Consider the following 14,913-nt stretch of genomic DNA (forward strand, 5'->3'; position numbering starts at 1 on the left):
TTAGATAAATGAATAAAATTTGTTTTAATAAATTATGTATTAAACATTAAAACCAAAAAACAATTATTTAAACTTAAATTTTCAGTTTTAATAACTGTTTTGTCACCAGATGAGAATACCATCAGCAGTATAACAAACTTCTGTAGGGATAAAGATAGACTACGACTCTACGAGTCAACATAAAAGGCCTTTTTAGTAATTAACAATCTGATAGGAGGATAGAATAGTCATTTAAGCGATTTCAAATCTTCTTTTTTAAAAACTGAGCTGAGTTGTTATTCCCAATACGGCATTAACTCATTTAATTAAAATTATAAAATTAAAATATTTTCTAATTTTTACCATGTTAGCCTGCGGAGGCTCGGAGCCGAAGCTAAAACTTAATTTGTTAACCATTACACAGCAGCAGCCTAGCTAGATAGGGGCCACCGTTGTTATCCTATTTACGTGGGTCCCACCATGAGCGGCTGTCGCGTGCCGCATAGTTTCTTGTCCACGTGGCATTTTCTGAAATCTGAGCTGTCACGTAACGAGAGATGGCGAGAACAAGTCCGTGGCCCCCACACAACCCCCTCTCTTCTCAACTCTTTACTTTTCTTAATTTTTTTTTTTTTCAAAATTATTTTCTCTACATTTCTCTCTATAAATCCAGCGCTATCTTCTCTTGTAAACAAACTACGCAAAGAGCTGCCTCTATAAGGTCGGTGCTCTGCCCCAATCTCGTTCCGAGTTTTCCCTTCGCTCTTCGCCCTTTTTCCCGGAAAAATTTTCATTTTCCCGGAAAATATCAGATTTCTTCAGTTCTCTTCCGAATCCTTTGAAGTTCAATCTCTCGAAGAATTCGCGCCAGCTGAGGATATTTTCGTGATTCCACATGCTCGTTAAACCTGAGAAAACTATCTAATAGATCTGTTGTTCACGGGAGTTTGATTTTCTAATTTAATTCTGATTTCGACCGTCGGATCTGTAACAGTTTATTAATAAGATTTTTCTTTTATCTAAAAGGATTTAATAAATCAAATCTGAATCATAAGAAACGTGTGTTATTGATAGACTTGACCGCTTTGTTGAATAATGTCGGCGACTTCGAGCTCTGTCGCTCAGTTCCGAGCGAACTCATGCGCGCTTCCGTTGCCGAGCAAAACGGTCATTGTACCTCACTCTAACGTCAATACTCTGTCACGATGCAAAGGCAGGGCCGCAAGATGCTCGGCTTTGAGAAAATCGACGGTCGTGGAGAAGAAGTTCTTCGGAAACCGGTTACGCGCGTCCGGATCGGAGAGGGTACATGTTTGGCAATCGGACGGTCCAGGAAAGTCGCCGAAGCTTCGAGTGATGGTCCGGTCCGCATTGTCAGGAGCCCCCGAGAAGCCGCTTGGACTCTACGATCCGGCTTTTGATAAGGACTCGTGTGGGGTCGGGTTTGTCGCGGAATTGTCCGGTGAAAGCAGCCGTAAAACGGTGCGTATTTGCATATCTGATAAAGCGCATGCATGTGTTTGGTTTGCTTTTGTGCTTAGTTTTCTGATTATTATTATTATTATTATTTGCATGCGTAGATATCGGATGCTTTGGAGATGTTGATACGGATGACGCATAGAGGAGCTTGTGGATGTGAAACGAACACCGGTGACGGAGCTGGAATTCTCGTGGCTCTTCCTCATGACTTCTATAAAGAGGTACTATCGTTTTGTTAATTTATACTGCCGTTTTGGTTTATTTCATTTTGATTTATTTGGGTTAACATAAAATATGTCCACTCTTCTGTTAGGATTTCCTGTGATAGGGGTTTGAAGTGCTGATAATGATTGTTATTGAATTGTCTTATTTAAGGTTGCCAAGGATGTTGGGTTTGAGCTTCCGCCACCAGGTGAATATGCTGTTGGGATGTTCTTTTTGCCCCAATCGGAGAGCCGGAAGGAAGAAAGTAAAAATGTATTTACCAAGGTAATTTTTTGGTGTTACATGGCATTGTTTGTCTAATTGTAAGATTATTTATACTTCCATTTTTGGTGGAAATTGATGAGAGTGTTTCGTGTTTTTTATGAAGGTCGCTGAGTCTCTTGGACATACCGTCCTTGGATGGCGATTAGTACCAACTGATAATTCTGGGTTGGGAAATGCTGCTTTGAACACCGAACCTGTGATTGAACAGGTTTTCCTTACACCTACCCCCAGGTCAAAAGCTGATTTTGAACAGCAGGTATTAAACACTGAAGTATAAAATTTATTTTGCTTTTTCCTGGAACAGTTTATCAAAAAATAAAGGCTAATTAAGTTTTCATTCTGACAAGAAAATTCCAATTATAAGCCAATGATGACATTTGAGACACAGTCACAGGATCTCACAGGAATTTGAATTATTTGAATGATGAATAATTTCACTTGATTAATTTTTGTATTGATCTTGTAGCATTTGCTTAATAAATGTTTTATGTTTTACAGATGTACATACTAAGAAGGGTTTCAATGGTCGCAATAAGAGCTGCATTAAACCTCCAACACGGTGGTGTGAGGGACTTTTATATATGTTCTCTTTCCTCACGGTGTGTACTGCAGAAAGCTGGGTTGTTTGAGTGGGATTAGTGCTATTTGGCTTTGACTAGATTGTTAATATGGGTTTTTGGTTTATGCAGGACTGTTGTTTACAAAGGTCAATTGAAGCCGATTCAGTTGAGGGATTACTATTATGCAGATCTTGGCAATGAAAGGTTTACGAGCTACATGGCCCTGGTAAATAAATAATCCATTCACTTTCCTTCTTTGTCCACTAACTCAATACTTTAACAAACAGCATAGGAACCATCGGTAACTGAAGAGATGCAAGGTTGAGGAATGACTTCTGAGGCATTGAAGTTTGAATGATCTCTTAAGTTCTTCCACTCCCTTGATTACTATTTGAATTTGGATGCTGGATTGGATGCCTTGGTTGAGTTGGTAAGAAACCTCATTGCCAAGTAAATCATGTTTGCAGAAACTTGCTGCAGTGCTCTCTATGACAGTTGTTTGGGGTTGAAACTTCCAGTTTATTGGTGGAAAGGAAATTGTGTTAGGTCAAGGTAGCTTAGGGTTTCCATGATTTTTTTATTGGCACTGTAGTATGAAGTCTACTGAAGTGCTCTGAACACAATTTCATCTCTGCAGTTTCAGATCAGTTTCCGATATTTGTCTGGTATGGCTGGAATTGTGAATAATAATCTTTGTTCTTTTTGTTGTTTATGCAGATACACTCACGATTTTCCACAAATACATTTCCCAGCTGGGATCGTGCTCAACCTATGCGTGTCTTGGGCCACAATGGGGAAATTAATACACTACGAGGCAATGTGAACTGGTATTTACTGAAAAAAAACTAGTTGATTGTTCTGTTGAATGTGTTAACTGGTGTGTGTGTATGACTTTAGTCCACTAGCATAGTTGGAGAATAAAATTGATATAACTGTAATTGAGCTATACGCTGATATATGAGGATTTTTGGCTAATTTATCTTATATGTAATATAGGATGAAGGCACGTGAGGGTCTATTGAAGTGTAAGGAGCTTGGACTCTCAAAGAATGAGATGAAGAAACTTTTGCCAATTGTGGATGCTAGTTCATCTGATTCAGGTGAATTTGAACTTGACAAATTGCTTATGACCATTCGCACACCAATTATTTGAATAATTAAAAATGAGGCTGTGTTTCCCCCTTCATACTGTCCATGAAAAGTAATGGAGATATGAATAAATAAGAACTGTACCATTTGTGTGTTTGATTTTTAGTGTTTTGGTGGGCATTTGTCTGAAAATCTTTTTTCTTCTTTAGGAGCTTTTGATGGTGTCCTTGAACTTCTTGTTCGAGCAGGTAGAAGTCTACCTGAAGCTATAATGATGATGATTCCCGAAGCATGGCAAAATGATAAGAACATGGATCCTGAGCGGAAGGCCTTATACCAGTACTTCTCAGCTCTTATGGAGCCATGGGATGGACCTGCTCTTATATCATGTAATTTGTTTATTCTTTGAAAAATTTTCTGCAGATATCAGTTTGTGGTCTTTTACTCATGCATATGTCATTTGCAGTTACTGATGGCCGTTATCTTGGAGCTACTCTGGATCGCAATGGACTGCGTCCTGGTCGGTTTTACGTCACACACAGTGGACGGGTAATCATGGCTAGTGAAGTGGGTGTAGTGGACAATCCTCCTGAAGATGTGCTCAGGAAAGGAAGACTGAACCCTGGAATGATGCTCCTGGTGGATTTTGAGAAGCATGTTGTTGTGGATGATGAAGCCTTGAAGCATCAATATTCACTGGCAAGACCTTATGGGGAGTGGCTTAAAAGGCAAAAGATTGAACTGAAGGATATAGTTGAGTCTGTTAAAGAATCAGAAAGGGTTGTTCCAGAAATATCTGGAGTTGTGCCTGTAAGTCTTGTTCTACTTTGGTGCATTTATTTTTTTCTCTACTTCATGATTTATTCTCATTATGGCTAATGCTCGTTGTGGTATAATGTATACTGTAACTATAGGCATCTAATAATGATGATAGCATGGAGAACCTGGGAATTCATGGGTTATTAGCTCCATTAAAAGCTTTTGGGTATGTTAATTTCCTTCTTGCATTTGATACAACTTTTACTTAAGTCTGTTTCTTATATCGACTTTTATATAATATTCGAACTCTGGATTCTGTTTGCAGCTACACTGTTGAAGCTTTGGAGATGTTATTGCTACCCATGGCAAAAGATGGCACAGAAGCTCTTGGCTCAATGGGAAATGATGCACCCTTGGCTGTTATGTCTGATAGAGAAAAACTCACATTTGAGTATTTCAAGCAAATGTTTGCTCAGGTGACAAATCCTCCAATTGATCCTATTCGAGAAAAAATAGTCACTTCCATGGAATGTATGATTGGTCCAGAAGGTGATCTGACAGAAACAACAGAAGAACAATGTCACCGCTTATCTCTGAAAGGCTCTCTGTTGTCCATTGAAGAAATGGAAGCAATTAGAAAGATGAATTACAGAGGTTGGCGAAGTAAAGTTCTTGACATAACTTATTCTAAGAACCGCGGAAGGAAGGGATTGGAAGAAACCTTGGATAGGATTTGCGCTGAGGCACGGGAAGCAATCAAGGAGGGTTATACATTGTTAGTGCTTTCAGACAGAGGTATTATATTTTGTTTTAAGAGCAGTAGTTTTGTATACACAATTATCTTTCTCCCAATAATTGTATTAATTTACCTTTTTGTTTTTTGAACTTGTAGCTTTTTCATCAAACCGTGTTGCTGTGAGTTCCCTTTTGGCTGTTGGTGCTGTCCATCATCACCTTGTTAAAAAGCTTGAGCGCACTCGTATAGGATTGATAGTTGAATCAGCTGAACCACGAGAGGTGCACCATTTCTGTACGCTTGTTGGATTTGGCGCAGATGCTATTTGCCCATACTTGTCCATAGAGGCAATTTGGAGATTACAGGTTGATGGCAAGATCCCACCGAAATCTAATGGTGAGTTCCATTCAAAGGAGGAGTTGGTCAAGAAGTATTTCAAGGCAAGCAACTACGGAATGATGAAAGTTCTTGCCAAAATGGGGATATCAACTTTAGCCTCATATAAGGGTGCTCAGATTTTTGAAGCCCTGGGCCTTTCATCAGAAGTGATTGAGAAGTGCTTTGCTGGAACTCCAAGCAGGGTAGAGGGGGCAACATTTGAGATGCTTGCCCATGATGCGCTTCACTTGCATGAGTTGGCATTTCCTACGCGGGTGTTCCCTCCTGGAAGTGCGGAAGCTGTAGCACTGCCCAATCCTGGGGATTATCATTGGAGGAAAAATGGTGAGATTCACTTGAATGATCCTCTTGCTATAGCAAAGCTGCAAGAAGCTGCCAGGGGTAACAGTGTTGCTGCCTATAAGGAATACTCCAAGCGCATTCAGGAGTTGAACAAAAACTGCAATTTACGTGGTCTGTTGAAGTTTAAGGAGGCAGAGGTGAAAGTTCCCCTGGAGGAAGTGGAACCGGCAAGTGAAATTGTGAAACGGTTCTGTACTGGGGCAATGAGTTATGGATCGATATCATTGGAGGCGCACACAACACTGGCTATTGCCATGAATAAAATTGGTGGGAAATCTAACACAGGTATGTTTTGCTATATCATGTCATGGTCTTACTTAAATCACAGTGGTGCCATTTAAATATTTGGTAAAGGTTTGTTATAACTTTCATCAAAGCCACCTTTTTCGCTTGCTGAACATTTTTATACTACATATCATGGCTTTCCTATGTCCAAGCTTTGATTTTTAAGGAGATTTTTGGTCAAAATACGTGGTGTATTTTCTGAAGTTAGGGCTACCAATATTAGTTTATGTTTTTTGGATCAAAAGTGCTGGTTTCCAGGCTTTACTTTGCTCTGTTATTTTTAAGAGTTTGTCTATATTATCTTATGTAATAACTATTATTAATATTTGCTTTAGGTGAGGGAGGTGAGCAACCATCTCGTATGGAGCCTCTTCCTGATGGTTCAATGAATCCAAAGAGGAGTGCCATCAAGCAAGTTGCAAGTGGGAGATTTGGAGTGTCGAGTTATTACCTCACAAATGCTGATGAACTACAAATAAAAATGGCACAGGTATGTGCTTAATGATATAACCTTTAATATTCAAGAAGCTGTTAGGCTATAGTTATGCTGTTGATGTCAGCTATTCCTAGTTAGCCCCTGTATTCCTTTTGGAACAGAGGTTCCTCTTGTTTATGGTTTTATGTTCATGGCAGATGATGCTGTCTCTGCAAAAGCACCTTGGCACCCCTGGGTGCTTTTGCATCTTTAATGATACCTACGTTTTGATTTGGTGAGGTTAAATATGAACTGGGTTCTTTTATTCTCCGTGAAGTATTTTATTTTAAGTATGCTCTGCCTTGTTGAACAGGGGGCTAAGCCCGGTGAAGGAGGTGAACTTCCCGGCCACAAGGTTATAGGAGACATTGCAGTGACCAGAAATTCTACTGCTGGAGTTGGACTTATTAGTCCCCCACCCCATCATGATATATACTCAATCGAAGACCTTGCTCAATTGATCCATGATCTTAAGGTACATGCATATTTCTGCTTCATGTACTTCTATGTTTGGATTATACTGTGATGTCTTGCTGTTATGGGTTCTGAGAGCTGTTCTTGCTTTCTCCTTGTCTTGTTTATCATTCTCTTCATGAAGTAATGATGTGGGTCTTGTTCATTATGTGACGTGAATTTTATGTTTTATTATTTCCAATTGGTCTTCCAGTCTACTAGAATTTTTTTTTCCCTGTAGAATGCCAATCCAGGGGCTCAAATTAGTGTGAAGTTAGTATCTGAAGCTGGTGTCGGAGTAATTGCAAGTGGTGTTGTGAAGGGGCATGCTGACCACGTCTTGATCTCGGGTCATGATGGAGGTACAGGGGCTTCTCGATGGACTGGCATTAAAAATGCTGGCCTCCCATGGGAACTTGGTTTGGTTGAAACCCACCAAACTCTGGTTGCTAATGATCTCCGTGGCCGCACAGTTCTTCAGACAGATGGTCAACTAAAAACTGGAAGAGACGTGGCCATTGCTGCACTTCTTGGGGCAGAAGAGTTTGGCTTCAGCACTGCACCTCTTATTACACTTGGCTGCATCATGATGCGGAAGTGCCACAAGAATACCTGTCCTGTTGGCATTGCTACCCAAGATCCTGTTCTACGAGAAAAGTTCGCTGGCGAACCCGAGCATGTTATTAATTTCTTCTTTATGCTTGCTGAGGAGGTGAGGGAGATCATGGCCAACCTTGGTTTCCGGACATTGAATGAGATGGTTGGTCGTTCAGACATGCTTGAGGTTGATAAGGAAGTTGCAAAGACTAATGAGAAGCTGGAGAATATTGATCTCTCCCTGTTACTTAGACCTGCTGCTGATATTCGGCCTGAAGCTGCCCAGTACTGTGTCCAAAAACAGGATCATGGCTTGGACATGGCTTTGGACCAGAAGCTCATTGCTTTGTCCAAGGCCGCTTTGGAGAAAGGTCTTCCTGTGTACATTGAAACACCAATCTGCAATGTGAACCGTGCTGTTGGAACAATGCTTAGCCATGAAGTGACTAAGCGTTACCACTTGGCAGGGCTTCCTGCAGATACCATTCACATCAAACTTAGTGGAAGTGCAGGGCAGAGCCTTGGAGCTTTCCTTTGCCCTGGCATCTTGTTGGAGCTTGAAGGTGACAGCAATGACTATGTTGGTAAAGGATTGTCTGGCGGCAAGGTTGTAGTTTATCCACCAAAGGGAAGTCGTTTTGATCCAAAAGAAAACATTGTCATTGGAAATGTGGCTCTTTATGGGGCCATTAATGGGGAGGCATATTTCAATGGAATGGCGGCAGAAAGATTCTGTGTCCGTAATTCAGGAGCGAAAGCTGTTGTTGAAGGTGTTGGTGATCATGGATGTGAATACATGACTGGCGGGACAGTTGTTGTGCTTGGAAAAACTGGAAGGAATTTTGCGGCTGGTATGAGTGGGGGTATTGCTTATGTTCTTGATGTGGATGGAAAATTTCATTCTCGATGCAATCCTGAGCTGGTAGATCTTGATAAGGTCGAAGAGGAAGAGGATATTATGACTCTGAGAATGATGATACAGCAACATCAGCGATACACAAACAGCCAGTTGGCCAAAGAAGTTCTTTCCGACTTTGAGAATCTTTTGCCTAAATTTATAAAGGTCTTTCCAAGGGATTACAAACGAGTTCTTGCAAACATGAAAGAAGAAGCTGCCTCAAAAGAGGCAATGGAACGTTCTGACAAAGAAGCTGAGGAACAAGATGAGGCAGAATTAATGGAAAAAGATGCTTTTGAAGAGCTCAAGAAGTTGGCTGCTGCATCTTTGAATGAGAAATCCAGTGAGGTAAATCTTATTTCACCAAATTTTCTTTCAAACTTCCCACATCACTTTACCACTTTGGAATTTGGCCATGACGCTATGTTTCCCCCTCTTTCTTATCATGAAAAACTTGTGAGCAGTTGGAGTTACCTTCAAACTCCCTGTGTGGGTACATTTATACCCTGAACTGGGTACCTCTTTTCTCCATTCTCTCTTGCTGGTGGTTAGGTTTTGAAGTTCGCTTATTTATATGGTTAATATATCATTTAAACTACAGACTATATAGCAGTAACCTCAATTACGCTAATCATTTTGGTTTAGACCTTTTGGGAGTTTGATATTTTTGTTTCTATGACAACTTAACATTAAATATAACAAACTTTATGTAATCAGAAGAAGTCTGCTCATGCTTGATAGTTGGGAGTATTGATATATTTTTTTACATTTTCTTACTGATGTCTTTTACTGTTTAGTCTGTTTGTACTAATGTGAATGATGAAATTTATGGAAGGTTGATCAAGCTGAAGAAACCAAAAGGCCTAGTCGGGTTGCTGATGCTGTTAAACATCGGGGTTTTATTGCTTATGAGCGTGAGGGCGTTCAATACAGGGATCCTAATGTTCGGATGAATGATTGGGAGGAAGTTATGGAGGAATCAACGCCTGGCCCACTTTTAAAGACTCAATCTGCCCGTTGTATGGATTGTGGTACCCCTTTCTGCCACCAGGTATGTTTTAAAATAGTTTTACTAGTTCTTTGAATTTGAAATTTCACCTTAAATAAGGTTCCTCTTTCAAAAATGTAGGAGCACTCTGGTTGTCCACTTGGAAACAAAATACCAGAATTCAACGAGTTAGTGTACCAAAATAGGTGGCATGAAGCACTTGATCGACTCCTTGAGACAAATAACTTCCCAGAATTCACTGGTCGAGTGTGTCCTGCACCTTGTGAAGGTTCTTGTGTACTTGGCATTATTGAGAATCCAGTATCTATCAAAAATATCGAGTGCAGCATCATAGACAAGGCGTTTGAGGAGGGTTGGATGGTGCCACGGCCTCCTCTGAGGAGAACTGGGTATGCCTTTTCTTTTTCTCATTATATTGAAGATATTTTCTTTTCTGCAGTGATTCCATTGGCAAAATAATTTTCTGGAGCAAGGAAATTAAATAAAATGACCATATTATATGGAATTTTACCAACTCAAATATCTCAACTTCAAGTGCTTTATGTTCAATGTTGGGCATATATTGAGTGTCGTTATCATGTTTATTATTACAGGAGAAGGGTCGCTATTATTGGAAGTGGACCATCTGGCTTGGCTGCTGCTGATCAGCTTAACAGAATGGGTCATTTGGTGACTGTCTATGAGCGTGCAGATCGAATTGGAGGGCTTATGATGTATGGAGTCCCCAACATGAAGACTGACAAAGTGGATGTAGTTCAGCGGCGGGTTAACCTCATGGCTGAAGAAGGTGTTAATTTTGTTGTGAATGCTAATGTTGGAGTTGATCCTTCGTTTTCTCTTGATCAGCTTCGAGAGGAGAATGATGCCATTGTTTTGGCAGTAGGTGCCACAAAACCGAGGTAGGTGTCACTGGGACTGGAAAGTCGAATAATTTCTTGAACTTGACATCACATTTTTGCTGTCATGTCTTTGTTTTGTCAGTCTGTAACGTCAGAACATAACTGCTCAACCCATCATATCAATAAAAATATGTGAACATGTTTAAATCTATGAGTTTTACTTGATGCAGGGACCTTCCTGTACCTGGACGGGAATTGTCAGGCGTCCATTTTGCCATGGAGTTCCTTCATAAAAACACAAAGAGCTTGCTTGATAGTAATCTTCAGGATGGTAACTACATCTCTGCTAAGGACAAGAAAGTAGTCGTCATTGGTGGAGGTGACACTGGTACAGACTGCATAGGGACATCCATCCGGCATGGTTGTAGTAGCATTGTTAATCTTGAGCTTCTACCTCAGCCACCAAAATCTAGGGCTCCAGGCAACCCTTGGCCCCAGGTATGGATATTCCTCCAGGCTCCTATCTTGTGCATTGTAGCATGCATTTTTAGTTTATGTTCGGATATACACCTGCTTGGGAGTATTAATTGTCCTGCTTGGGGCTATTAACTGTTGTATGGTCCCTCATGTGGTCACATTTATTCCTTGCATTTGGTTTGGGTCCTTGATGGTATCATGCCTCTTCTGAGTCCCTGCTCTGATTGGTGCTTCTATTTTCATTCATATTTTATAGTTCACATATATAAAATTCACAATATTTTTTTATTTTATGTTGAATAAAAGTTAATTACGCATATTAAATGAAAGGCAGGATCAAGTAAATTGACATTGCATCCATTTGTTTAGGTGTTTTGTGTTATTTATCTTTTTCTATTTTGCTTTTGCAGTGGCCTAGAGTCTTCCGTGTAGATTATGGGCACCAGGAAGCTGCTGCCAAGTTTGGCAAAGACCCAAGATCTTATGAGGTATTGACTAAGCGGTTTGTGGGAGATGAAAATGGTGTTGTGAAAGGACTTGAGGTGGTACGCGTCCATTGGGAGAAGGATGCTAGTGGGAAGTTTCAATTTAAGGAGGTTGAAGGCTCCGAAGAAATTATTGAAGCTGACCTAGTTTTCTTAGCCATGGGTTTCCTTGGTCCTGAGCCGGTCAGTATTTTATATCCCTTAACTCTTTATGATTTCTTTGCTACAAGAAGAGCGCATAGGAAAATGCTTAACCTAAAACAATTGGCTTGACCATGATTGAACTTGCACATTACTAAGTTAAATACAAAATTACTAATCTAAGTTGGAAGATTATGACGAATAAAATATACAATTTAATTAGTCAGAGTTGTACTGATCAGTAAAAAAAAAAAAAAAAAATGGAGGAGGAAAGGAGCTGGCAAAACTGAATCTCATGCGGTTTGATGTTTTTCCCAGACTGTGGCAGAGAAGCTGGGATTGGAGCGAGACAACCGGTCAAATTTCAAGGCAGATTATGGCCGCTTTGCAACCAGTGCGGAAGGGGTCTTTGCAGCTGGGGATTGCCGGCGAGGCCAGTCCCTTGTGGTGTGGGCAATCTCAGAGGGTCGCCAAGCCGCTGAACAGGTGGATAAATACCTCACGAGAGAAGAGTCCGAATCTGGCAGTGGCAGTCATGAAGATGATGTTGAGAAGAGGCAACAGGACTTCACCAAGAGGCAACAAGACAAACAGAGAGTTATGACTTAAGTGAACTGGATTCTTTCCTTCTTCATACAGTGCTCAAAAGCGGTAGAACTGATACACAACTGGCTCCAAATCAAATCCCGTGGACAATATGAAAGAGTGAAGTACATATCGAAGAAACCAGCAAGGGATCAATCTCCCGGGTTATGGATCTTTGGGGGAAGTTGGAAAGGTTGAACAGAAAACGTAAGGGTAGCTCTGATGGGGCGGTGAATTAGGGATTTTGGTGTTAGTTTAGGATACTGTGGTGTTCATTATCTACAGCATGTTTATAGTGTTTCTGTTGCAGCTTTTGTTTGAGTTAGCTTAGCTATCTATTGTGATGGGAAGGAACAATGTACAGTTTTGGCTCTTAATTATTTGCTTGGGAAAGAAACTATTATGCTACTATTTATGGGTGTTTCTTTAATAAGGTTTCAAGGTTGCCAAGCGTTTCCTATTAAATTTATGAGCTGAATTGTAATTGTAATTGTAATTTTCCCTGTGAGATTATTGAAATAAATAGTACATCCTTTGCTTCTTCAGTATATGCAGTAGCTTTAAGCAAAAATTGGTGATAATCTTTTGGGTTAATAAATTGTGTAGGGAGAATTTTCCAAACAAGTTTAGTAGAGCTTGAATAAGCTCAACAAAAATCCATTAGAGAAGCTCTAATCAATGGGCATAAAGACTCGAGGGATAAAAGACTACAAAAAATGTTAGGAATGCAATCAATGACATTGGCCATTGATGAGACCAAAACGGTGTGGAGAGGTGGCGGATAGCGGTGTCCAGAATTTTCTTCAAATAATGCTAGACATTGTTTTTTACTTGATTATAACACCTAAGTTTCTAACCAAAAAGAATTGCTTTTGTTTTGTTTTTGCAGGTATAGAAAGAAAGGACAGTAGTAAAGGATAACCAATTGATTCAGAAAACATATATATCCTTCATAAGCATCGATAAGATTTATGATTAAAGGAATAAAAGAGATTACAACCTCTTCACATGCAAATATGAAAATGCTAAAGATTCCCTTAGAAGTTTTTTATTGCAGATTGCATTTCCTCAATACAGCATACCAATCCTAAGATCAGAAGCAACCTCCCAACTGCATCAGAAACAAGAAGCTAAAATCAGCATACAGAAAATTTACTGGCTTAAAACGCCAAACCAATTTTTATTTTTTTACTCTGTTCTATGAGTCACCCCTTGCATAATATTTCGTAATCGCCTTGAAGTTTTCAAATTGACACTACAATGAATCTCAAGTCTAAACTACTATGCACAGAAACAATATCGAGCCCTGTCTGGTGCTTCACCCCTTGACCCTGAAAAGCTCATTGGTGAGATCTCATTGTTCCCAGTAAAGTGAACATTGTAAAATTGTATTGTTTATAGTTCAACTAGGCAGATTCAAGTAGAAGCTTAGAGAATGTAGATTGTTTCGAAGCATGACTTGACATAACTCCTTGTCAAAAATCTTAAGCATTAACGGTACAGTTAGTTCCACCATAGTATATGGTAAAGGATATTTTTCTCACCAGAATGGCCTCTATCTCCTTCTCAGAGACGGGTGTACGTTTTGGCTGAAGAGAAGCTTTTCCTCCCACAGCAGTGTTTATAGGTGGTGCTGGAACATCTGAACTTGACCTTGAACTGAGATTTTTATCAGTGCTCCCATTTGTCGATGTAGATTGGGAGGCAGAACCTATTCAATGAATATCATGATACTTTTAAGATGTTGATAAATATGAAACAAAGATCCAGCCTAACAAAAGAAAACAGAACACAAAAACAATTTTGAAAAGAGTTATCATGGCATAAACACACTTTCTTACAAACCATGCCCACATAAGTGATTTGACTAGGAATTTTCAGAGTGGATGGGATATGATATCAGCATTTGCAAATTATAGAATCGTCCTCAAGGTGATAAGAAATTCCCTTTTACATACTTAAAAACGATTAAACCTCAATTTCACAGATCATATCTATCTTCTGTCAAGACATTGAGTGATGAGGAAGCATAAGTAGAAGTAATTGAACAACGGTGAACACAAAATTCTCTCAAATCTTTATAACACTTGACCATACCTAATTTCTTGTTTATTTCTTTTTGACATAACCTCAATCCCAAAAGCCATATACAAACTCTTGACATCCATTATTATTACACAAAATCACAGATTAGCATATTATAACTCTAAACATCTTTAAAATAATACATGGCATACTAAATCCAGCACCTCTAACTCATCAGTTTCATCGAATCACATTGATCAAAACAGGTCTCCAACTGAAGATCATTCTGTCAAATTAAATTTAACTTATAAGTAGCAAACAATTTTTCCAATATCAAATTGTTGGACAAGATTAAAACTTTAAATTAACCCAGAACTAATTTCCACGAAAGAACAGATATAGCATTTACATAATCAGCTTGAGCTCAGTTTTCTTATATCTTCCCAACAACAATTTACAAAAAACATTGAAAAGCCAGACATGAAAATGCACAGTGAAGCAAAATAAAGAATAAAAAAAATTAAACACAGACCTGAAGATGGGGATTGTTTGTGTCTTTGTGGGAATTTAATGCGTGGAACTCTCTTCATGATCTCTTCCTTTCACTGTACTTATCTGCGTCTCTGGGTCTTCCACAGAATAACAGAATAACATGTATAATGCGCCTAAGGGCCTGTTTGGTATTTTGATCGGACTGCTTTTTTTGGGAATTTTAAGGCGGAAGCACTTTTAGAACATTTTTAAAGGGCTTTTTCGTAATTAACTTTTATTCTTTAAAAAGGATGATAATTGATGACCAAACGAGCACGTAA

At 39.4% G+C, this 14,913-nt stretch overlaps 2 protein-coding genes across 3 annotated transcripts; one reads left to right on the forward strand and one right to left on the reverse strand.

Moving 5' to 3' along the window:
• Positions 1-1,074: 1,074 nt before the first annotated feature.
• LOC116133280 (glutamate synthase 1 [NADH], chloroplastic) lies at positions 1,075-12,153 on the forward strand. 2 transcript variants are annotated; one of them, XM_031418988.1, is made up of 22 exons: positions 1,075-1,461; positions 1,560-1,679; positions 1,834-1,947; positions 2,051-2,203; positions 2,446-2,546; positions 2,637-2,733; positions 3,225-3,334; positions 3,504-3,607; positions 3,806-3,985; positions 4,063-4,406; positions 4,511-4,581; positions 4,681-5,150; positions 5,248-6,117; positions 6,453-6,607; positions 6,906-7,067; positions 7,287-8,888; positions 9,376-9,591; positions 9,670-9,938; positions 10,143-10,448; positions 10,619-10,886; positions 11,276-11,533; positions 11,810-12,153. In XM_031418988.1, the coding sequence occupies exons 1-22, from the start codon at positions 1,075-1,077 to the stop codon at positions 12,098-12,100; spliced, it is 6,648 nt and encodes a 2,215-aa protein (XP_031274848.1). In that variant the 3' UTR covers positions 12,101-12,153. The 2 variants fall into 2 exon arrangements, with proteins under 2 accessions (XP_031274848.1, XP_031274849.1); XM_031418989.1 differs by lacking the exons at positions 1,075-1,461; positions 1,560-1,679; positions 1,834-1,947; ... (1 more) ...; positions 2,446-2,546; positions 2,637-2,733 and adding an exon at positions 2,815-2,937.
• An 852-nt stretch (positions 12,154-13,005) lies between these two features.
• Positions 13,006-14,802, reverse strand: LOC116133344. The gene is made up of 3 exons (XM_031419056.1): positions 14,634-14,802; positions 13,621-13,787; positions 13,006-13,187 (listed from the first exon to the last, which is right to left on the reverse strand). The coding sequence occupies exons 1-3, from the start codon at positions 14,689-14,691 to the stop codon at positions 13,170-13,172; spliced, it is 243 nt and encodes an 80-aa protein (XP_031274916.1). The 5' UTR covers positions 14,692-14,802; the 3' UTR covers positions 13,006-13,169.
• Positions 14,803-14,913: the final 111 nt, after the last annotated feature.

Source organism: Pistacia vera, unplaced genomic scaffold, assembly GCF_008641045.1.
Source record: "Pistacia vera cultivar Batoury unplaced genomic scaffold, PisVer_v2 Contig268, whole genome shotgun sequence".
In the NCBI taxonomy this organism is placed as follows: Eukaryota; Viridiplantae; Streptophyta; class Magnoliopsida; order Sapindales; family Anacardiaceae; genus Pistacia; species Pistacia vera.